The sequence below is a fragment of the Clavelina lepadiformis genome, chromosome 4, assembly GCF_947623445.1.
Source record: "Clavelina lepadiformis chromosome 4, kaClaLepa1.1, whole genome shotgun sequence".
NCBI classification, from domain to species: Eukaryota; Metazoa; Chordata; class Ascidiacea; order Aplousobranchia; family Clavelinidae; genus Clavelina; species Clavelina lepadiformis.
The window spans coordinates 10,643,364-10,669,021 of record NC_135243.1 but is presented as its reverse complement, the minus strand read 5'-3'; the positions used below and the strand labels follow the sequence as shown (position 1 = coordinate 10,669,021).

General features: G+C 32.6%; 1 protein-coding gene across 2 annotated transcripts in view; it reads right to left on the bottom strand.

Moving 5' to 3' along the window:
• LOC143451496 (uncharacterized) overlaps positions 1-24,202 on the bottom strand; it is a 60,464-nt gene extending 36,262 nt beyond the window's left edge. The window contains exons 1-20 of one of the 2 annotated variants that reach the window (XM_076952103.1): positions 24,143-24,202; positions 21,949-21,984; positions 19,327-19,434; positions 19,101-19,172; positions 18,114-18,221; positions 14,841-14,915; positions 12,396-12,482; positions 12,156-12,266; positions 11,905-12,024; positions 10,103-10,216; positions 9,817-9,900; positions 9,365-9,484; positions 6,839-6,970; positions 4,643-4,714; positions 4,328-4,411; positions 3,461-3,592; positions 3,323-3,359; positions 2,860-2,992; positions 2,480-2,632; positions 2,196-2,365 (exon numbers count right to left, since the gene is read on the bottom strand). In XM_076952103.1, coding sequence (XP_076808218.1) covers positions 2,196-2,365; positions 2,480-2,632; positions 2,860-2,992; positions 3,323-3,359; positions 3,461-3,592; positions 4,328-4,411; positions 4,643-4,714; positions 6,839-6,970; positions 9,365-9,484; positions 9,817-9,900; positions 10,103-10,216; positions 11,905-12,024; positions 12,156-12,266; positions 12,396-12,482; positions 14,841-14,915; positions 18,114-18,221; positions 19,101-19,172; positions 19,327-19,434; positions 21,949-21,984; positions 24,143-24,188 — 1,994 coding nt within the window. In that variant the 5' untranslated portion in view covers positions 24,189-24,202. The remainder of the gene's footprint in view (positions 1-2,195; positions 2,366-2,479; positions 2,633-2,859; positions 2,993-3,322; positions 3,360-3,460; positions 3,593-4,327; positions 4,412-4,642; positions 4,715-6,838; positions 6,971-9,364; positions 9,485-9,816; positions 9,901-10,102; positions 10,217-11,904; positions 12,025-12,155; positions 12,267-12,395; positions 12,483-14,840; positions 14,916-18,113; positions 18,222-19,100; positions 19,173-19,326; positions 19,435-21,948; positions 21,985-24,142) is intronic. The other variant, XM_076952105.1, reaches the window with a different exon arrangement.
• Positions 24,203-25,658: the final 1,456 nt, after the last annotated feature.

Below are 25,658 nucleotides of genomic sequence, written 5' to 3'. Positions count from 1 at the left end.
CTGAGAAAAAACTTTTGTCTAAAACTGATTGATATGTTGGCAGATCAGTTCTCATTCCTGTAACTTTTTTCAGAGCATAAACAAAGACTCAGATCTAGGAAAATATTTAACATTTAACCAGCAGTAATGGCAGACTATGTCAACTAGTCATGATTTCAGAATGTGTTTTAATTTCATACTTTTATTCTAGAAATTAATCTTGAAGTTTTTATCTGGTAATTTAAGCACATGTCGAATGCCTACTAACTATTATGGCTAGAATTTAGCATCTACAGTATACACTTAGTGGTTAATAGAGGAGAAGATTGTGCATACCAACAGTTAGATTATGTAACGCTTTAAAGAAAAAAAATAAACAATGTTTAACAAAATCAGGTGGTGACTTGGTTATAATTACATTATGAATATAAGTGTCACCTTAACACAAATTGAATTAAACATAGAAATCTAAGCAGGCAAGTATTCAAAAGTAAAAAAATATTTAAGTTCAAAATGAGAACGCAATAAAAAAGAATAAAAGAAGGATTGCTAAAGCTAAATATGAGTGTCTAGAGCAACTCATGGAACTACTTGGTAATTCTGTGTCACAAAGTAGAATAATAAAGTTCAAAATGTATTTGCAGTGTGTAAATAATTTTGTTAGGTGCCTGAAAGATACAGAAACCATCATGTATGCAAATGACACTGACCTCCTTTTACAAGGTAAATGTGTTGACAAATTATCTAATGTTGAAAGTTAACGAATGGCTTATTGTCAACAAATTAACCCTAAATACTAAAAAACAAAAAAAGTATGATTTTTTGTAAATAAACCAAATCCACACAGTCTAATGCCTTTATTAGAAAATGGAAAAAAAACTATAAGCTATAACTATAGGTTTTAGCACAATCACATTTCTGGGAATACAAAAAGTGAAATCAATATCTCCCTTTTCGAAACCCACTTTTTTCCGTTTGATCACCAACTCTAGGAGCTCCCAGAACAGTTTGCAATCTTTTGTCACATCTCTCAGTTTGACTAAAAGGATACATAGTTGTGACCAGGTTTTTTTTAAGGTTTGGTTTGGGTGACCGCTAAGTAGTTTTAAGAGACCGCAAAAGTGTTTCATTTAAATACCAAAAAATAGCCATATTTGCAAGTCCAAATTTTGGGAAACCGCTGGAGAATTTTGGGGGACCGTTTCGGTCCCCCAAAACACCTTAAAAAAAACACTGGTTGTGACTAGCCCAGCTCAGTGATTGAATTGTACCACCTGGTTCTTGGTGAACTTGTTTGTCTTTTACAAGTTGGTGTGGCAAGCATGACTTGATTCACAAGTATTTTCTTAAGCATTCTGTTGACATGACCAACACCATCGTAGTTGGGCCCGATTCAAAGAAGTATGGCTGAACATTTAGATATTTACAAATTTCTGTGCTGGGTATTTGATCTAGTAGCGTTAAACAATAAAAAATTCTTAAAAATCCCATTTCTGAAGCCAGCATTCGTGAGCATACTTATTCAGTCATTAGCCAAGATTTATGATCATAGGTGTTACCAATCTAAAATGATGTTTTTGCTATACTCAGTGCCATTCAATGGGAACAAAAGGTAAAATAAAATTCATGGAATTCATTATATTACTTAATAAAATATACAAAGGAACACACTAAGCTCATGGTTCTTGTTCCATGCCATTTACTATTACTACTAACTGTACTGATAGGGTCACTGAGAATCTGACACAATAAGTAATGGACGATTCTACCAACTGATTTATTTTAGTTTGATCTTAGATTCTTCATACATATTTCACCTACACAAGATTAACAGTATCTCTATGAAGAAAATAAGAAACAACAAATAATAAATTATAATAATGAAGATGATGCACAACAACGTTTCTTTGCCTCTGGTATAATTTTATTTATATTACTAGTAGTATTTTCATTTTACTCAGAATTCTTTTCATTTTTTTTTCTGAGTTTTTCTTGTTTTAAATGATAATAATGGCAAAAAATACATGATATTAGCAGATCAGAAATTACAGTTCCGAATGCAAATATTTTTATATGTTCAATGTTTAAAGATCTATGCACTGACTTCAAACCATTACACAACTCAAATAAACTAAAATCAATCTTTTTCTAAAATACACAAAGCCTATGCTTCTAAGCTTTAAATATTGAATCTATGATATAAAAGATTTACTTACAAATCACCATCTTTTAGCAAGTTTTGTGGTATGTTCTCTAATTGCATCACTGAAACTCCATCAACAAATGGACAAATTTTGCTGTAAGCTGTTTCCTCGAACCTTTCTATAAGATCAGTAGCAATAACCCTTGAAACGTCTCGATTTATGTGTGGCAGTGCATCATTTGTCTAAACAAAAACACATGCTAAAATACATAAGGAATGCTATTTAAAAGTAAATATCAAATAACATTGCAAACTAAGACAGCTTTTTAGCAAAACCTTCACTGCTACTTAAACCACCTGTAGTTCTTTGATTTGAGAAACTGCAGCACTAAGTGTCTGATCAGTAACCGCTTTTAAAAACTTTTTCAGTCTTTCGGGGTTATTAGTTGCTAAACTTGAAGTCAAAATATCCACAACAATTTCAGCACTAAATCCCGATATCAACGAAGTCTAAAACCAATTATTTCTACATTTCACAATACGAATTGAAATCAATACTTACAACACGTTTTTGACAATGAACGGTACATCCTAGACCCACGTTTCACTGGCAATGTAACATACAATAATTGTTAACAATTAACACAATTATAATTATAAACCACCTATCGACCAAACTTGCATATTTACTTGGATTAATGTTTTTCTAAATACAAATTCTGTTTCAAAATTCTTACTTTCATTCCTGCCAAAACAGACATAGGAATGGACTGTCTATCAGACTTTGGCAATTTGCTTATAGAAAGATCTCCACGTACAAATTGTATTAAGGATGAGTCTAGACCTTTTTTTCTAACAGTGTGATCAATACTAATAAAAAAATCATAAACAAAAAAAACTTTAAAACTGTTAAATAAAGTTTATATCTGTCATTTGTTGTTTTTATCAGTATAAATTAACAAAATGCATCATGTGACTTGTATCTTAAAGGTAATTATGGGACTAGATGATTTGAACATTAATAATTAATTCATCTGAAAAAAACAATCATATCCACAATCATAACTTCTTTTATAAATTTTAGTCTTAAATTGAAAATTAAATATGAAAAGAGATATAGCTCTACCTAACCTCATAAGAAATTAAAGTAAGTAATGTTGTTAGTTAATATAAACAACTAAAATATCCTACATCACTTACAATCTCAGAATGGCATTATCGTTTATAGATTCACTGTCTGTAGAAAAAAAGGAGGCTAGAAAGTTTGACGTACTACATATTACTATAAACAGAAAAGATTGTTCGAAAGTAAACCATTAAAATTAAGCAATATCATACCAATAACTTTATTAAAATCTTCAGGTTTCATATTGCCAGCCATTTGGATTTGAGCTGGTTCATTTTTCCAAGCTCCATTCCATTTACTGCCCATTAGGAAACGTGGTAAACTGTGTTCGTCTGCACTATCAACTAAACCAAGTTGCATTAAAATACATTTCAATTTTTTACTACTTTCGGTTTCAACTACTACTAAATAATTCTACTGAACCTAAACATTCCAACTATTGTATGTACTGGAGTGAGAAAGAATATCTGTTAAAATGTAACCACACTAAAAGTCAAAGTGAAATTGGAAGAAAGAGATCTATCTTTGTTTAAAACAGAGCAACAAATCAACACCTAGTTTAGAAATTTGTTTGAATTGTAAAATCATTATAAATTATCTGTTGTCAAAATGTGCATGCAGCAAAAGTGATACTAAAACTACTTATGAATACGATTGATAACTATCCTAATGACACTACTAATGAATAAGGTTGATAAAACAGATTGCAATAATTACAAAGAAATACAAAGAAAGAAATGGAAAACTAAATTCTGGAATTGTATTACAAGGGTTGGTACTGATAATATTAAAATTTGTTAATTTTAAATGTTGATGGCATAAAATTGATTTATTAAGATAAAAGATGCATGGCAGGTTTGTCTCTTACATGCAGAAATAAAACTTCTTTTTTGCAATAAGCTAGAAAACAACTGCCAATAATCAAACTTGATGGTAAATCAACACAGATTTAACATAAAATGTTGTTTATGACATATTACTTGACATGGCTTATAACAAAAGCAACCTAGAAGCACATATAGAAATCAATTACAAAAACTGTCTCTACAATTTTTGTTTCAAACTACTTCAATGTTTACCTTTTCCACCATATGGTGCCATGAATTTTAAACTATCTGGTGCCATGCCTCCAAATTTGTGAGCCATTGCAAATTGACTAAGTCCTGAAAGTATAAAAAATTTGATTGCCCATCTGTTAATTTTCTTGACGATCCATCTTTTAAAGAAACAAAAGCTTCACAATTTTCACAAATAAAAAAATAGTGGGGTTTGTATTACAAAAAATCACCTGGTGTTTGTATAACAAATATTTCTGTAAGCTAGGAAAAAAATTTTCTTTATCTCTAAACATGCAATCAGATTTAATTAACCATGTAAAATATGACAATGCTTACCAACTGAAAGAGTCTCTAAACACATTTCTTCAGTTCTACTAAAATGCCCTGTCTGTGTGGCTGGCATGATTTCTTGCAAAGGAAAAACAAAGTATTTAAAAGTAATCAATAATTCACTGGTCAACAATTTTTTTTTCGTTTCTTGTTGCATGAGATTTTTTAACTGATTCTACACAATTTTGGGATGCTGATTTCAAATCTGCAATCAGTTTCTTTATGCATGCTTTAGTTTTCATGCAGTCAACAATTTAAATTTTTTCATTTCTGGCGCATATTTAGTGTGCGTTGTCTGTATGGTACAGTACCCGTGTTTCAGATAGAAGCTTTCAGCTTCTTTAAGTTGTAGCCTACTGCGGTTTAAGGGCGTTTGAAGAAGTTAGGCAATTTGATTATAGTGAGGTATTGCGGATAGATGCTGTAGGATAGGCTATAAGCTCTATTTTACACTCGTCTGCTGGTAGCCTTAATTAGAACCATGGTTTTTTATTCTTTTTGGTTGTATGTGGTAAACCTCTGTTCCACAGTTAAGCACATATATTTTTCAGATTTGGTCATGGTTTCTTCTAGTAGATGTAAATGCAAAAATAATCTTGATTCATTTTGTTATATCTGTGGTGTGTACACGCTTTCTCGTCAAAGACGAAATATAACATCGTTCGTGAAGTGTGCCTACAGAGCTTACTTTGGCATCCATCTTGGCGATCAAGATAAGAAATGGTCTCCACATATTGTGTGTCATAACTGCGAAGAAATGCTCAGAGACTGGACAGAAGGAAAACGGAAGAGTCTGTCCTTTTACACAATGGAAATGTTTATGGAGTTCCAGTTGGTCATTCCACTGTCTTGAAGGAACGGCATGATGACATTAGAATTGTTATGGATTTGCTCAGATATCATGAGCACAACTGGATCATTTGTGTTGACCTCAAAGTGGTTAGTTTTCTGCTAGGTCAGCAAAGAGGATACACTAAATTTCCATGTTATCTATGCATGTGGGACAGCAGAGCACGTAAAAAACATTGGACACAGAAGGAGTGGCCCTTACGTGAAACATTTCAAGCTGGCATGTCTAATGTAAGACACAACCCAATCGTAAGCAGAGACAAAATTGTTTTTCCGCCCCTGCACATCAAACTAGGTCTCATGACACAGTTTGTTAAAGCTCTAAATCCTGACAATGAATCCTTTCATCATCTTCTTTATACTTTCCCTGCTTTTTCATATGATAAAATTAAAGCAGGAGTGTTTGATGGACCACAGATACGTACACTTATTCGTGACAAAAACTTCATTCAGAAAATGAATGTCAAGGAGAAAGCTGAATGGCTATCTTTTGTAGATCTTATAAAGAACTTCCTTGGCACCAGAAAGGCTCCAAACTATGAAACACTTGTATCCAAGATGCTCTCAGGGTTTCGTGATTTAGGATGCAACATGAGCATAAAAGTACATTTCCTGTTCCTGTTCCTGGACAAATACCCTGAAAACCTTGGGGCTGTCAGTGATGAACAGGGAGAGCGTTTCCACCAGGATCTCATGACAGTGGAAGAACGCTACCAAGGTTGGTGGGATCGACATTAGATGGCGGATTATTGTTGGGGCATCAAACGTGACTGTCCTCAAAGAGCGTACAAACACAGAAGTTATAAGAGGAAATTTTTTCCGGGTTTGTAGAATAATTGAATTTTTTGCATCTTTTCATCGATAGCTTTAAGTTAATACTGTGGATTGCCATCATTCTTTTCAATGTCACTTTGCAAAAAAAAACTCGCTTATTACATATATTTTACCAGCAAAAATGTTCTTTGTTACATTTTTTCAAACATTTGGTGCCTAATTGTCTGGAAATACAATTGCTAGTGGTAACAAAATAATTTCTGGGAACCTATTTTTGTTTTGAGGTTGGTTATTCGACTATAAGCAAGAACGTCATTTGACAAATCATGTAATTTTTCAGAAAATTTGAATTTAGTAAAGATAAAATAAAAATCTCAATTTGCAAAAAATCTAGACCTTGCCGAAAAAGACTAAGGTCAGATTCGGATTCAGCGCCCCCAAATTAGGTAAGAACAAGTGTTGGAAGAAATGCTACAAAATTTTTGTTGACCAGTGGATAATGAGCATCATAAAATCCAGGAGTTTAGTTTAACAGTTTTTAAAAAAAATAAAAATCATTACTGTATTCTAAGAACATACCTTCAAGTTTTTCATGGAGAAGACCAAAATTTGATTGCAATTTTTTTGCATCAAACATAGGCACATTTGAGAAAGCTGCAGTGGGAGAGTCAGTTGGTTGGTCCTTAGTCGGTTGGTCCTTGCTTGATTCTACTTAATCAAAGAAAAGAGGGTTTTAAAAATAATGCACACTTAATTAATAACCTTGTAATGTTGGTAATATGAGCTAATCAAGAAGGAAATATATTGTCATCAGTTTGCGCTTTATTGGTGATACAAAATTAGATTTCTGTTTTTCTGTTTTGGAAAGTAGTGAACTTACTGTAGTGTAATAAATTAGGTACTCTCGGCAACTACGGAAAAATTGGTTACCTTAAGCTGTAATTGATTTTCTACTATTTCTTAATTGAATAAGCTGATATTCACCGGCTTATACTCTGAGGCATTTTTGTTAATGACCTATCAAGCATAAACCCAGCTTAACAAACCAGTTCTGCTGTGCCATGTCACTTTCTGTTACGAAAAGAGATGCACAAAACAGAGCGATCCAAAATTGAAATACTTGTGATTTAGAAATTGTTGCATATTGCATATTGCATATTGCAGTCGTACCTTTTTGCATGGAAATTCGTTTGGACTGTTATTTTAAATATGAATATGTTTGTCAAGCCATATCGAAGTTTTTATGTGCAATTGTGAAGGAGATTGAGAGTGAATTTTTTATGCATAATTTTGTTGAAATATTTCTGTGTGACCAACTGACGTGATGATTGTAAATGACTTCACCTACAATATTAAATCTAATGAGCAGAACCCAAGAAAAAAAGATGTTAGTGTTCTTTCTGCAAGATACTGCAGCTGTTAACTTTAAAACTTCAACTTTCTACAAAATGATAAATCTCACCAGTTTGAAATAGAAACTGTGCAACTGATGAATGAATTCGACTGAACAAAGCACCTGGATTTTGTTTTGCATTTTGTACACAATGAATGTACAAAATCCTATTCAAGGCCCATTTTAAAAGAGCAAAAACATGTACTAAAACAAAACTAGATGAAGTGAAAAACCATGCTCCCAAAATGGAATCAAAAGTTGCCTGTTCTTACTTCAAAACAATCGACTCTTGACACCTGGGGCGTGTCACGTGTGTGAACATTTACTACCCAAAGTTCAATTTAAATCAAAATATGTCTAAAACATAATAAAAATAAATTTATAAAAAAATTATCACATTATAATTATAATAAACAATAATATTTACTGTATAATAAAAAGCATAATACATAAACAAGCAAAAATCGCCAAAAACCAAAGTAATCTTAAATTAATAAGCCTTAAATCAAAGAGTAGAACTTGTCAGTGAGCATAATATGTACAGTAATATATGTTTGATAATACAGAGTGGTTAAGCAGTTATTGCCATAAATAAGTGGAAAGTTGCAAATTCGTTGAATAATTACGACAAGGATCGAAGTTCTTATTACATCACAATAACAAAAACAACAGGGATAACACAGGGTTCAAGTATGAATAGATTTTTTCCTGTGACAGACAAGTAAAGGGCAAATGGGGTAAAACCGTCCTCAATTGTGTAACAGAATCATTTTGCGTTAAATATGCTTAAACTAGCTTACCATGTGGTGTAGCAGTACCGGCTTATGTAACTGCTAAACTACAGTACAGTTGGCTCTATCTTAGTTCAGTACCAATAACAGTATTTAAAACAAGAATGCTTTACCAGTTTATGCATTGTCATCTGTGACATTCTTATGCTGAACATAAACATTACCTGTTACTATTCACTTACCTATGGAGACATATTCCATCCATAAGTCTTAGCTAGCCTACCATACCTAATACAAACACCAGTCATCAGGCATATTGTTTTTACATTGTGATGTCATAGGGACAATTGTCTTCATCATAATAGGAGGCCAAATTTTCAGCACATTTTGGCAATAACTGCTCAACCACTAAACATTATTAATAATACTTTCACCGGTATGTTTACTGGCAACTACTTTTTGATTTAAGGCAAACTTTTTTTCAAACTTGTTCCTCAATTCAAAGAAATTAGACGCAGTTGAGTCTACATAGCGGTTCTTGTGGAATTGGCTACTTCCGTGCAATAGAAACATTATGAAATATTGTGAAAATGTAGACTACTACTTAACAAACACAACAGTTACTTCATTTAAATCAACACCACATGCAGTACTCTAGGCAATGTTACGTTGCAAAGTTAATTATTTTTTAGAAAATTGAAAAACATTGTTTGATTTGGTTTTAAAATAAAATTTTTAACCAATTTTAAGCTAGGAGTGCCCTTATGCAGATATTTTATGCTCAAGGGACAGAAATGTGTGTCACTGAAATCAAAGAGTTCTTACACTCAAAGCACTTCTTTGAAAAACATGTGGTTTGCAGACAGGACATTGGAATCTAAGTGTCATTATACAAATAATTTCACTATAGCCGGAGTCACCACAGCCAATTCCTACTGCAATAACCTCAGGTATTTTTCACTCTTTGAACCACAAACTTACTTGACTTGTTTGAATTTTCGGTAAGAATCATACCCATCATGCCACCAACAACGCCTGTATACCCTCCAAGTTTTGCAGAAATTTCAGCCAATTCACTTATAATCCCACTAAATATGTCAGCTAAATAAAGTATCAAAAACTAATATCAAACTAGTATCAAAATAGTTAATCGTTATCATTGTCTCAAAATATTGTGAACGTTATTAATGCTCAGTTTAACTATTTAATACAATTAGGACATTATTCGAAAATATGAATAAATATACAGCATCAAATAAACTGCTATGCACACTTCCGTGTATATCAACTTTGTAATATATACATTATATTAATCATTTTTGCAAATTTATCGATTTTCATAATCATTTGTCAACATTTAAGTTCAAAAAAGGATTAGGATGTTAAAATAGTAATTTCATGAATTCGTGTATGTATACATATAACAATATTACTTTTAGGGTCTTCTGCTCTTCCTTGTTTTTTTGTTCTCAGTGATTTCAAATTTGATTTCAATATTATCGACGTTCCTTTACCAACTAGAATTAAAAAACGAAAAAGATAATACCTGACATTAACATATAACTTTGAATAAAAACATACCAGTAATGTATGAAAGTATGAAAGGTAAAGCATTATTTAAAAATATTCATCGGAACTGTTAACTGCCCATTACTTTGTAATTTACCACTAACAGCCTCTCAAAGTAACAAAAAGCAAGTATTTTTATTCATACTGTACCTTGTTTGATATGTGTCAAAACGTAGCCAAACACACCACTTAAAGTTCCTGCCATACCAGCAACTTGCTTAATTGTTTGACCAAGCTCCTCACTGACTCCACGAAATTGCATCTCTGCATTGAAAAAGTTACTAATACAATTTCCCAATAAATTTTTATGAATAAGAAACTGCTTCGATGATGTTTTGAGTAAAGTTGGAATGTTACTTGAGTCAAATTAACTTAACTTTCCATACTAACGCAAATGACATGAAGTTTGTAAACAACAGCGCATAGTTCAAGTAAGTTTTTGTAAAAGAATGCCCATGTCAAATTTCAGGTAAACAGGATAATTAAACATAAGCATAAACCAACCTAATTCCTAATAAAACTCAAGATTTTGTTTGTGTAAACAACCAAGTGTGACGCAGTTTTGTTATAAAACACCACACACGTACGTAGAAACTAACAAACTCTTAATGTCAATTAAGTTTTTTTGTTTTTTAATATTTTTTTAATTTATAAAAGTCAGAAGCGTACAATAAGCTCTATTTTTTCGAATAAATCCCTGGGAAATCGTCCAGAAGTCTGCTTGCAATGCATCTGCTAAAATGTTAATGCCCGAAAGTTAACTTGTAATTTCACTGGCGCATTTCAATCACTTTGTGTATTATTTATAATGTTTTGCATCTTGTACAAAATACAGGACAAAGAGCTGTGAATAAAAGTTCCAATTAAGTTCACAAGGGTGTCAATTGCCATTTTTGTTACTGCAAACTAACCAACCGCCAGGTTGTAAACTGTCTGTATCTGAAAACAGGATAATTCAGAGCTTGGTAAAAAAGCATAAAAACGTCACTCTTCTGTTATCCGGTTAGCTGACAATATTTTATCTGGATATTCAACCGGCAAACAGATATCCGGGAAGTTCAACCCAAGTTAAGGTTAAGAGCATGTAGTTTGGTTGTGCCATAAAAATACAATTTTTATAAAACTAGCTTCCTTAATCAAGGACATCTTCATACAAGTAGAATTTTTTCCACAACAATAACTTGCTTCCATATTTTTCAGTTATTTTACGCAAGTTATTTGTAAGTTGCACTGAAAAATATTATTTAACCTCAAAGTTAAACTCCGTTATAAGTAGGGCGATTATTAATTATTTGACTTGTCAAAAAAAGTCAAAAACTTGTCAAATTTACAGCGTTAGGTCAAACATTGTCAAAATTGTTTAAAAAGTCAAAATTTTTTACCAAGTCAAAATTGTTTACAAACCGCATTGCCGTGATGTCATATAGGTTGCACTGTAGGTGAACTTGTCATTTTACATTGTACACCTTGTAGCCTACTTTATACTGTTGTAAATGGCCCATTGTCTACTTATTGTGAATCAGCTCTTGCTTCGGTTTTGCTTTAGATACTTCATGTATCTTTAGTTTAGACAAATGTATTGAATAGTTTTTGTTGTGTCTTAGTTGCAGTTTTTTGGCAGTGATTTGTAATTAGCTTATTTCCCTTTTCAGAATAGGCTAGGTCTGTGTTCAGATTTTTGCTCTTCTTTACTACAATAAATTTTAACTTTTTGTACAATAATGCCTAATTTAACTACTTGATTTTTTCAAACGTCAAAATTTGTCAAAAAAAGTTTTTTAATGTCAAAATTTTCAATTTTTAGGTCAAAAGCTTTCGTTTTTTAGGTCAAAAAATAATCACCCTAGTTATAACTTAACTTTCAGCTCTGTACTGCACTACCAATGACGACAAATTAATATGCATATAAGCATAAATCACATTCTTTTTAAAAGAGATTTAATATTTCTCACCAAATGATTCCAAATGAGTTTGACCTTCTCTACCCTGCAGTTCATCTCCAGCCTCTTCCACAAACCGGCCCATATTGTTGAGTGATATTGCCAAGTAATTAAGCAAGCTTTTTTCAATTTCTTTGTAACAAACAAAAACATACTTTAACATAAAGCACTTCTGCTATACCAAGCTAAATAAATTTACATTAATCATAAAAAGATTCAATTCAATCATGTTATAAGTAACTTTAGTTTTGGCAGTAATTTACTATCAAAGTCCTGTGGTGGTTGGAATGAGCCATCAGTTAAATCTTTCATGTCTCCAAAGTTTCTTATTAAATGAGGAATAGCGTCGATAGACTTTTTGACACCAGGTGAACCTAAACAAAATTATTAAAATGTTCATTTAATCTAAAAAGCAAAATAAGTAAAATACAAGCTGTGTAAATTTATTTTCATAAGTAAATGTTCACTGAACTCTACAAAGAAACAAAACACAAAAAAATTACCATCGGGACGATCTTCAATCATGCCTCCACTCATTCCACCCATTGCTCCAGCAATGCTGCCGACACCACTGAGAATTGCTCTTCCAACTAAGTTTTGAAATAATAGTGAACTCATTTACACTCTTTAAAATGAATTATTGCACAGATTTGGGTGTGATATTTCGAAACAACTATAAAAAGCAAGTGGCACCTATACCAACTCACTGGGCCAAATTGAATGGCCTATTTAAACCTTGTGCTGTTGTTCGACCCGATTATAAGTTACATGCTTATTGTAGTGTTGTTTAGTTTGATATTGGTATACTTTAGGCTATGTCACTTTAAACTCAAACGTGCTGGAAACCTTACGCTGGTAAATAAATAAACTAATCTGCTTCTGCTTTATTAGTCGTACATCTCATTGGGTTCATGGACTGTTAAATTTTAGTAAAGTTTTTTTATTTCATGCTTCACCATAGAATATTACGAGTGATTTAGCACATTAAAATTACATTCACATAAATTTGAATACTTGGTAATTAATCAATGTGCTTTGAATTATATAAACAAAAATACAAAACAGAAATGCAACTTTATCAAAAGGAAAATGAAAATTAGCGCTGGTCAACTGTTGCAATTAAAAATGACTTACAAACAAAGTTTCTTATTGTTTTGTGCTATTAACTGCTTTTAAAATCACACCACAAAAAATTAATGTGACTTATTCTTAGCTTGAACAGCCCATAAGATGCAAGATGGGCTATGGCCTTCCAAACTAATAAATTCAACGTCCTTCACAAATCTAAATGGTAATATGAATGTTTCCTTTACACAACTACTAAGCCAACAGGTCCAAGAAAAATGATGACTTCATACTAAAATATTTTGTTTTTGTTTAATTTGGTACTACAGTATAACAAAAACAAACCTAAATAAAGCCCAAAATCGTATTCATGATCTATCACCAACAACTCGCTGACAAATCCATCATAATTAAGAATAATCCACCTTTGAATAGCGCTTTAAAATGGGACGTTAAAGTGAGTGGCAAGTCCAAAAACAAGTTGGTCTTAAATCAAAAAGCAGTTGTCAGTAAATATATAGGTGGAAGAATCTGTACTAATTTGTAGTGGGTAAGCAGTTATTACCATGAATAAGTGGCAAAAAATGCGAATTCATAACTTACTTATGATGAGGATGGCGGTTCTTATTACATCACAATAAAAAACACAATAGGGAAGACTCAGGTGTTTGTATCAACTATGAAAGTTTCCAGTGACAAACAAGTAAATAGTATACAAGAAAGGTATAATTATAGCACATTTATATCACACAGTTTATATCAGGACCATTTCCGTTAAGCAAGTTTAAACTAGCTTACCACTGGTGTGTTTGTATCGGTTAACATAAATGGTAGCCTAGTCTATAATACAGTTCAATCCTGGTTGTCGCCTCTAGCCTAGTGCGGTAAAAACAAGAATGCTTTACCAGTTTGCACTACGCTAGCCTGTGACATTCCTATGCTGAAAATAAACATTACCTGCTACTAATCACCGAACCATTCCACACAAAACGGCTAGCTAGCCTATCATACCTAATACAAATACCAGTCATCAAGCATATTGTTTTTGCATTACGACGTCATTTTGACTGCTGTTTTTGTTATAATATGTGGCCAAATTCGTGATACAATTTTGATAATAACAGCTTAACCACTGTGTATTATTAAAAAGCCTTTCACCAGTATGTTTAGTGCTAATTGTCATAATTAACCACTGTTCCTACGGAATTCTTGCGTAGATTTGAACCGGAAAACCGGACCTCATACAAAATTCTAGAACGGTTAGTCTACACCCAAGTTAAACTAATTATTATTAACTCACCATTTGACACAATTTTTATCAAACATGGTGGTTACAGAGGCTGTCTTTTCACAGGCAAGTCAATAGTAAGAGCAACGTTAATTTTGTCATGAAGCAACATACACAGTTAACTACAAATATTTTACTTTTTACAAAAATCTCTTGTGATTGGATGAGAAACCCTGCATAATCATCCGGCCAATTAGGGTCGACTCAATGGCCATGTCTAATGTTCAGTGATAGATGCACACAATATTATTTGTAAAAAGATAAAGTGAAAAATTGAAAGCATCATATGAAATAATTCAATATAAATCCGCATTTTGTATACTATTGACTATAACATCAGTCTTGCAAACATCTGTAAAATGAACAAAATCTTATTCATATCATAAAAAGCTGGTAACAATAGTGAAGCTAATTTTCAAAAAAATATTGCTAACACAAACAAAAATTGCAGTTTTCCATAAATACCACAAAGATGTATAAAGACATATACATTTAAAATGTTATGACTAACTTAAATCACACTAATTGGTTCAATTTATCACCATAATTATATAAAATAGAGCTAATCATTTCAATACTTATATTCATATTGTACCTTGTGATTCTTCATTTCCAAAAATATTTCCTACTATGCCACCAACTAAGCCACCCATCGTTGAAGCAATATAATCTAAACCCAGAAAAAATGCAATTAATGATAAGGTTCTTTCGAGATGAATTAATATATTAGCTTCTAACATAAATACCTTTACTGGAAAAACTAAGCATTATGCAAATCTATTAATTGGCACATTTTCAATTTTTTGACATTACAATAGTAGCCAAAATTGGATTGAGATTTAAATGCATGGCATATCACCTACCTTCAATTTTATAAAGGTATTACTTGTGAAAAATAAGATTTGGAAGTAACAATAAGTACTAAGCCTTAATGTAAATAATTCTATCCACAAGGAGGCTCCCTTGCCTAGCTAATTTCTATTTTACTTTTAAAGGCGCCGTGTGTGCCGCGCTATAATTATGACATGATTTATAGTCGTGTCTATATTGATTCAGTCTCAATACTGCATTTTTCGGTTGAATGGAATCACAACTGTGAGTAGCCATGATTTAAAATTTTTCCGTTTCTTTATTTTGGTTTTTTTTTGCATGTAGGCATTTGCATAGTTGCTGTTATTTGATCCTGGAAAATAAAACTCAGTTTTTATATTGAGGTTTGTTAACACGACAGGGTAATGCAGGAATGCGTAAAAATATTGTGGTTTTAACCCTAATCCTGTAAAGTCCACCCATCACCACAGCTGTCGCTATTGATGAGAAGGTTTTACACTTAGGTTTTTGTTGCTTTTTTGCCTGATTGTTGGTTGTTAGTAAATGGTTTTGCATGCTATAATAAAATTAGCACCACAGTTCTTCACTTCCTACAATCGATGACGAAAAACAAACATTCCAACAGAGCAACTACAATTTAAAACTGGCCATCAATATAACTTTCAAAATTAATTTCGAAACTGATGCTAGACTCAGCAACGTTCATGAAACTGATAAAAAAGTATAGCCTAATTATTTCTGGGCTAAATTCTTTTGAAGTTACTCAAATGATGAAAGTGTGTTTTTCAAATGATATAACTTAAAACAGGGGTGTCCAACCTATGGCCCGCGGCAAGGTTATGAGTGGCCTGCGCGGTAATTGTCGAAATGACTTATATTATCAACTGAATCGCCTACGTAATTTTTGGCGAACAAACATTCCGAGAAATTGACATTAATTGTTTGTTTACTAATTTCTGACAGCCATATGGAAAACTCGCTTCGCATTGCTACATCATCCATCTCACCGAATATTGCCAAACTTGTTAGAGAAAAACAGTGCCAAAATTCACATGGAAATGTCGACGTGTAGTAAAAACTTTGTTGAATTTACTATATCTTGGTATGTTTATTTTTCTTATAATTGTAAAAGAGGATAATACGTATTTCTCAGATTAGAATTTTGGGGTAAGGGTTTTAATTAGAAATAAGCAGTAAACACTCAAGTGGCCCGCGTAATCATTCGTAAATCGCATGTGGCACTTTGGTCAAAAAGGTTGGATACCCCTGACTTAAAATATGAGATTTTCTATGTGTAGATTAGCTAATTCAGTATTTTTTATTTACTATTTTATGAGAATATATGCCACTATTGTGCAAATAAATTGTTATGACTAATAACACTGTTTGGTGTTATTAAAACAACATATCAACATCTTATCCTTTGGGAAAAGATGAAGCTGGAAGACAACAACCACCTATCTTTGCAAAGTTCATGTCAAGAGATGTGAGAAATTAAATTTATGAAAAAGAACCCATTTCAGAGTTATTCAAAACTTTGGAGTACAAGATATGGCTTCACTTTTTGTAAATGAAAACCTGACAAAAGGGAGAAAGGATTTGTTTACAAGATCAAACAAAATTAGAAAGAAGAATGGATACCAATACATATGGACATATAACGGTAAAACAAATGTTAAAAAGAATACAAGTTCAGCCAAATTTGATAATAGAAATGAAAAGGATATTATTAAAATAGCATAATTTTATTAATACAATTCCTAATTGTAAACCAATGCTAACCCTTCAAACATCACTGTTTTCAAATGTCATGACAACAAATTTTAGATTTCATTACAAATTTTTCATGACAACAACACCTAAAATTTGCAAATGGCAAAAAATAGAAAGGGCTAACAAAATTAAATATTTAGGCATAATATTTGATGAACAATTTAAATGGAATTATCATGTTGAAAAGCTTTGCAAACAATGTCAAGAATCTGTGGTGTCTAATACAAAATTTGAAAATCACCAATAAAAGAGTTTTGATGATGCTATACTATAGCCTAGTATACAGTGCTTTACAATATGGTATATTGGCTTGGGGATCTGCATCAAATAGTGTTTAAAAATCATTAAATATAATTCACAATAAAATAGCAAGACTAATTACCAATACGGTAGTAACAAATATACCAATCTAACTACACTTTATAAAGCAAACGGTATTCTAAATATATCTCAAATCTATCAATTACAGATAGGCGAAGTCGCGCATAACTATTACACTAATCTTCTTTCCCAAATATTTAATGACTATTTCGGCGAAATCCAAACAGTACACAAATACAATACTAGATCATCACAGAACAACTTATTCTTACCTCGAAAAAAAGACAGTAAAAGGTAAAAAAGTTAAAATTTCGAGGACCTAATTTTCGGAATACACTACTAAACATCAAAAAGAAATAAGTCTCATAGATATTTCTCATATCAATTGACAAGTGGACTTGTTCAAGGGAAGTGCTGTTCGGATAGGGTGATGGATGTATGATTGTTGATTTCTTTTGCATCATATTGCTATTGATTTTTGATTTGGTTAAAAAAAATGTTCTGTTGTTGGTTTTGTGTCTCTGTTTTTGTTTTGCAGTGTTGTTTTAATTAATTGAGTTTCAGTTTTATTTTTCTAACCGTTTTAATTGTTTTTCTTTGCAATAGAATCTGGGGCAGATCACCAAGATGACCGAGAGGTCTTTTCGCTGCCCCATACCAATCAGTCATGTTAGAGTTATGTTATTTTCCTTTTTAATTTGTTTTGAATGGTGAAATAAACACTCTCTCTTTCTCTCTAGCGTGTAATAATAGCAATGTGTTACAATTGACCGTGACTTAAATGCAGGTCACAAGTTTGAAGGTCAAAAGCAATTACCAAGTTTGAAGATCAAAAACCTGGGTCAAATCTGCGACTTATTAGTATTAACAAAGCTTATTTAAAATAACATTTTAATAATATCTTAAAATATGATTAAACATTTTCTTATCTGCCAATTTGTACCTTGTTGCTTTGCTTCTGTATTAGGCAACATACAAATGAAGGGCCCTAGTTTAGCAATGATATTCTCCATAGCAGTGATGGCACTTTTATCATCAACAAAAGCAGGAGCTAAAAGAGATCTTTGATTTTACTGAATCCACATAATTTCAAGAGTAGCTAAAATTCCTTTTTTTTTAAAGTTTAAAGTACTTTAAAATTTATAAGAACTATAAAGTACAAACAGAGTAGAGATGACTGTACACTGGAGGTGATGGTGTTGCTTGATGACAAAACCATCACACAAGAAAAATAAGCAATGAATAGTATGGTGTTGCATGTACTTGTCTATACATTGCATACACAGACATATATCAGTACACGGAATCAAATTGTGTGTTCTGGAACATTGTCAGGCCTTCCACCTTGGGGCTCATGTTTTACCATCAAAAGTGTACTATGATACAGCCTATACATTTGACAACATAAATATCACGACCAGTTTTCAACTTAACGAATTTGCTGGTTAAATTAAGAGCAATCTTTGACTTAAAGTACGTTAATTGCTTAAGTTTACCAACAAAATTGAATACCAAATTATGTGAATGTCGGCTCGGTGTCAGGGCAGTTAACGTGCCTGGATCATGAATATGTGAGCCAAGTTCGATTCCCAGTAACGCCACCATTATAATGTCTTTGAGCAAGGTATGAACAATGCATGTTTCTGTTTAATGGTCCTGACGACTAGTTCCAAATTCGGGCAATGTAACAAAACAATCTAAAATCTAAACAAAAAATGTGAATCCATCCGGGATTCCATGCCTTGAGCAGTGAGAAGATATTGTGCATTTTTACTCATACAAAGACTTTCCTTAAGTGCAACAATAAAGATGGTGATACCAACATAAATCACCACCAAGATTTTGCAAATGCGAATTTTGTGCAAATCACATCCAGTGAACAGTCAGCTTAAACTACATTTATGATTAAAATAAAAAAACGTCCACTGACTTCCTTGTGGACTGCCAATCCCGTGCATCATGGAATTAATATCTAACATTACAGATGTCATATTCAATTCACCTGAAAATTTAAAAAGATCCAAAATTAAAAATTTTTAGCGACGTTACCATCAGGGACCATTCCAAATTTATTAAAGAGATTTTGTTCGTTGTTGTTTTTTCACAAAGTATTCATAAAAGGAGCTGTTATGATAAAACGTGACTTATAAACCAACTTGAATGTAGAGCAGACTCCATTTTTTCTGTTGAACCGATTACAGACCCGATTCCATTTATGAAGGATATAAACTGACTCATTGTATTCTTTGAAATAGAAGCTACATCTGTGAAAAGTTATATTATGAAATTCATTATTATGACAGAAATAAACTGACATCTTAAATAAAATTACTTGTAAGAAAATTATAAACTCCAAGCAGGGAGTTTTCAACACTCCCGGATACAACCGGGGTGTTGAGATGTTGTAACAGAATCCTCAGCAGTTAAAATAATTTTGGCATGTTTTGCTTACAGTTTATTTTGCTGGTTAAAAAACAACCATTCCTTTGTTTCAAGGTGAACATGGAACATAACACATTTTCTAAAACGCTTCAATGACAAGAAACGAGCATTTCTCTCCTTTTCCACGTTTCTCGCCTTTCTCTAAGGCCTTTGACCAATTTTTTTCAATTACTCTTTTAAATACACTGTACACGCATCTGGTTTGAGTGCGGTACAGCGGAAGTTGAATTGAAACCGCAGACGTTGCATCTAATGCAACACAATAAACCCAATGCGTTGAATGCATAGGGGTACTGGAAGGCTATACATCTTTGTGACACGAGGATCAATCAGACTTGGGCAACAACACTGTACTGCATGAAGACCTGCATTCATCTGAGCTACCAACATAATGTTAATTGAACATATATATCTATATACCATATCTAATTACTATGTCATTAAAATCAAAGGAAAACAAATGAACTAGAACGAAATATGATAGCTGATAGATCACAATTTGCCATACAATTATCCAGATAGTAGTATTCATCGTGGCATTTCATTCAAAATAATTAATATATCTATTGCTGCACTCGTATATACTGATTACAATTACATCATTTTGTTATTGTCATCTTAATTATGGTACTATGTTATTTGTTTAACCTCCATATCTGGCCCGCTGCCCACGGTTGGTTGATGATACCAAAAGCGGTCATCTTTGTGCTAATATTAACCATCAGTAAAAAAGATTAGATGGGTCTAGAGCGGATTGTTTTACAGTACAGTAGGGAGCATTTTAATTAATAAACGAGAGCAGCAACTTATACAGTTTGTGTCATAGTTACCCATGTTTTCATGGCTAAGATAAAAACTAAGAAAAACAGAGAAAATCTGCTTAAATCTCAATATTACATACACATGTGTATTTGGACTTCTTTATACCTTTCATCTTATTTTCTGCAAATAGTTTTTATACATAATAAGTTCTGTGACGTACTTGATTTCCTGGTTTTTTTAAACACCTTGTATCAAAGGCTATGGCGCAATATAGATATAACCATGCACTTGTATGTGTCCGTGCGCACTAAAGCAATGTGTGAGTTGCGATATAAAATTCATTTCTCAGATAACAATATCCAGGCATTGTTAACTAACACATTTCATTTTTTTGCGAAAGTATTAATGGCCAACGAGCACCGTACTTAATGAAACGGGTTGCACTGAATACTGAAGAATTAATTTTGGCAGATAACCTCAATAGTACAACAAAAGCAGAATACGATATCATCTCAACTTATTACCGCAACCTTGAGGTTGCTTTTAGGTGTAAATATAAAATAAATAATAATTATTATTTGAAACAACATCCAGTAGTGTTTGGTCGACCACCTACCATGTTTTAACAATAAAAAACAACAAATTTTACTTCATTCACTAAACTTGGCCCCCTTCACACTACAGTCTACGCTAATACCAAAAAAGCACTTGACCTTGTGCCTATAGTGTCTAAGCAAGGCACACAACTATTCATAACTAAAAAATATTAGATTGAGCTTTCACATTACTACGATGTAATATCAGATGCAGCTTTGTCTACTGTCGTATTTCATTTCGGCAATTTAATAACTTGGTCATGTTTTTATGGACAGGCTTCTCCAAAAACAATTGGAGCAGCATTGAGCGAGTCTATTGCTTTACTCATGACAATACAGAGTGTTAGACGTAACTACGTAACCAATTACGTAGCTTTACATTGGGTCTGACGTGATACTTGCAATTATTTTAAAATTTTTATTGGACCTAATTGGCATGATCACATGTAAATAGAAATTACTTCAAAAAAATGTTTAGTATTGTTACCCAAAGTTACTGGCAGACAAACAGGTTTTCTATCAGAGATAATATTTCCACACTGATCATAACACACAAAGCTGGCAACAAGCCAAGTCAGGCAATAAGAAAAATTAAACGAAAGGCAATTGAGCTCAGTGGCGAGCCACATGAAATGACGTGGTGGGCCAGGAGTTTGACACATGTGCTTTAAATCACCAAAATGGGTGCTTTGCACAGATCTGAAGGGTTTAATAAAAGTCAAAATTACTGGAAAATCAAAACCAAAGTCAAAAATGAAAGTTGAAATTCCTAGTGTTTTACACATAGATTTAGTTTATATCTGAAACAAAAAGCCTACAAAAGAAGCAAAAGCTTCCTGAATGAATTGTAATTTGTAACCTAACCAAAACCCCTCAGAAAAAACTGAAAATCATTTCTAATGTAACGCAATGCAACTAAATGAGATATGCAATTTCACTTACACTAAATTAAACTACAACTTTAATGTAAAAACTCACTTGTTTCTGCTACCAATGGGCCAGCTGATAACAGCACTGCAAGAAAAACAAAGGAAAACAATGAAACTTAGCAATGGGTCAAAATTAAAACAATAAATAATAGTATAATAGCATATATATACTGTATAATTTATTGTGCATTAATTATAGGCTGATAAATTTTTCAAAAAAAAAATTAAGGAAGCAAAGTTTTGGGAAATGTGTATTTATCCTTTTCTTTAGAACTTAAAGGTTTTAAAATAAGTATGTACAATACCACATATACATTACAAACAGTAATATACATGGCAAACATTATAAATTACCTTACTCCACTCCTATCACATACCCCTATTGAAAGTTTGCATTTGACAACATAAAGATCTATATTAAATGAGAAGATCTAAAGCCATTTTTCCACTGTCATTTTTTAAAGACAGCAGGATGTAGCTTGTTGTTTTTAAATCATTATAATAACTAAGCCCACAAAAAACGGAGATGTTTATTTATGCCCAATAGGTCCAAACCTCCAATGCCAGTAAAAACTTAAGTCTTAAAAGTGTCAAGTTTTATTTGCAAAAAAACTTCTTCTTAGTTTTACAATGTTGCTCTAATTTTTGCACTCATTTTATTGTTATCTTGGTTTTCCCATCAGACCATCTGTTTTTTTAAGGACCTATAACTTTCTTATGGGACCATGTTATGTCTGCTAATGCTTGTAAATTGCACTTTTAAATACTTAAAGTTCTTCATCTGCATCAGTGTGTCTCAGCACACTTGCATTGAGCATTTAACAGAGTTTTCTGAGGATCATGCAAGTATATGGCTTTCTCTACATGGTTATGATTCATATGTTGTAACATAATTAATCTAAGAAAATGCAATCAACTTCCACAACAAAAGAAACTGCTGAAGCAACTGCAATCAACTGTCTATAAGTAGAATACAGCTTGCATTGAATTACTGGATCCATTCCAGGGAATTTATATTAAATTTTAAACCACTTCTCTTTGACAGTGTTGGTTTTTTAAGTTTGTTAATCATATCGTCTATCACCAGGTCAGTGTCATGCTGGTTCAATATAAAAAGATCATTTTTAAGTACACAATACAAAATTCATTTTCTTTGGAATCTTGGACTCAGGCAACATATTTTTTTATAGTTAATATCTTTCAATGTATGATGTTTTCTGTCTTCTGCTATAAGTAAGCACCAAAGCATAAACCCACTATCACAAAAATGCACATTTTTTCCTAGTTCCTCTCCAGCAGCAGTTCTTAAAGTGGGACGAGCACACCCCTTGGGTTTAAGAGCCACTGCTGTAGAGAGTTAATCTTACAATATGATAGTAAATTTTCATACAGTATATAACATTAGTATTTTTATACAATCTTTCTATAGTAACAGGGAGAATCAACAAGCTATTTTTTGCATTTTGAAAAGCATTATATCTAGCTAACTTAAGCAAATAACAAACAATGGCCTATATTAAGAATGTGCCGAGTCGAATCTGAGGCCGAGTACCGGCCCGGGTATTGCGGATATATCATTATTGACAACGAGTCTCTTAATTACCAACGTTGCAGTCTAATTATTCCCACACCTATCCAGTAAATTTTGGATTACTCGAGTTTTAACCAAGCGCATAGTTGCGTTGTAAACTCATGTACAAATTACAACTGAAGAGAGCAAGAGACCATTGACACGTGCTCGCTCATACGCAAAAATACATAAGTAAGCTGAGGTGACATCTTCAAGCGTGCCGGTTCATACTTACACCTGATTGTTTACGTTGCTTGCAAGAGCAAGAAAGAAAAAATTATGATGACTGCATCTAGTAATTTTTCATCGGCTTGGTCTTATTTCCTGATCTGTACAACTGCAACAACCCAGTGAGCATGTGCAATTTATGCCAATGCTAAATTAGCCGTAGGAAGACACTTACAACTTCTTCAATGATGAAACATGTGCTTTCTGCTATATTGTATTGTACTTATGTTGATTATGTAGATGAACGATTTCCGTTTCAATTACATAATGGACGTAACTGTTCCATCGAAAAACATAATACGTTTGAGGTTTTTTCCTTAATTCAACTTAAATGCTATAAAATAGTAACCTAAGTCTAACCAAAAGTTTGACGAAAAATTACGTTTTTATCTCATACCTAGCCTATATTACACCTTTACATAATTACTAACACATGCAAACTCACCCAAAATACAGGACAACTTCAGAAGATATTCAGTTTTATTGGTCATGCTTTGCTAGTAATCTAAAAATTGAGATGAAACCGATACTGTTATTCAAACTTACTTCGGTCTTAAATTGCATCAAAATTTTTAGGCTTACTACAAACTAAGTTCCAAACTAGTTTTTAAACAAAAATCTTCTACTGTGTCTATCAGACTGTGTGCATTTTCTGAAGCATAGATTTTTGTTTGTTTTTTGCTGGTATTGTTGGAATTTGAACTGTTACAGTATGGTATCATAATCTTTATCCTCGGACTGAGAAAATTCTTTGCACAACTTAAATCTAGCGATAGGTCCCTCGTTCAAGCCCTGGTAACCGAGCTAGCGTTTGTGCAAGGTTTGATTGAGAAACACATTTTTACTTTGTTTTTTAATATTTTTAAATGTGTCCGAATTTGGAAACTGTTCATCAGGACAACTGAACGTGAGCAAGCATTTTTAATGCCTTGCTAAAGAGCATTATAACAGTGGCGCCACCGCGTACACGAGCTAATTATTGCAGGCCCAGCGCTCGAACCAGTCAACTACTGAGTTGACAACAGTTTAGTTCAATGGTCTGTAAACATTTCTTAAGAGGGCCCAAATTATATTTCCAATATTAACTGAAGGCCCAGCATTACATGTTAAATATATATCATATACATACTTCAGTAACTGATACTGAAAAACTGAATTATTCCACGCTCTTTCTCATTTTTGGAAAATTATTCCTTGTTTAAAGTTTTCGGGATTTAACTTCGATCAGCCTTTAATCCAAAAGTTGCTTGAACTAGATAGCCTACAATTAAAGAACAGTTAACAAATGAAAATTTACCCACATCATGAATGCATTGCTATAATGGAGTGGCCAATGGTAACTCTGCAATTACAGATAAGTTGTAAGTCCGGTTTCGGTCTAATTTAAAAGGGGCTACTAAAGTGGCCTAAGCCAAGTAATGAAAAAGACACAAAGTATCACGCAGCCAACAGTTATTCTATTACAAAATATGGTTATGTGGTCCAATACAATTTGCTTAAAGGGGTTTTAGGGTTTCCAGTTAATTACGGCAATCAGTAAATAATTAGAAAATCAAATTTCATTGAATTGCAAACATGATGTTTGACTGTGTTTACAAAAGAAGACTAGCCTATGCTGCTGTTGCTAAAATAATGATTTTGCTGGAGGAAAATGTTTGGTACCTCTCCATGAGAAAATTACCAAACTGTTACCAAACCAGCACATTGAGTGCAAAAATAGATATCCATTTTACTACAACAAAATAACTAACATATTTTGGAATAACTTCAGTCAGGACTTCATTAGAGACAAAATAAACAAAATTAAAATTTAATTACAGTAATTATGACACAAATCCATGACTTTTTATTAAGCAAACAACATAAACCCAATCTCAATAAACAGGCATTTAAAAATGGAACATCTTCAACAGGTTTTTATTTGACACCATAAACAAAGTAAATTTAATTAGTTATATTGT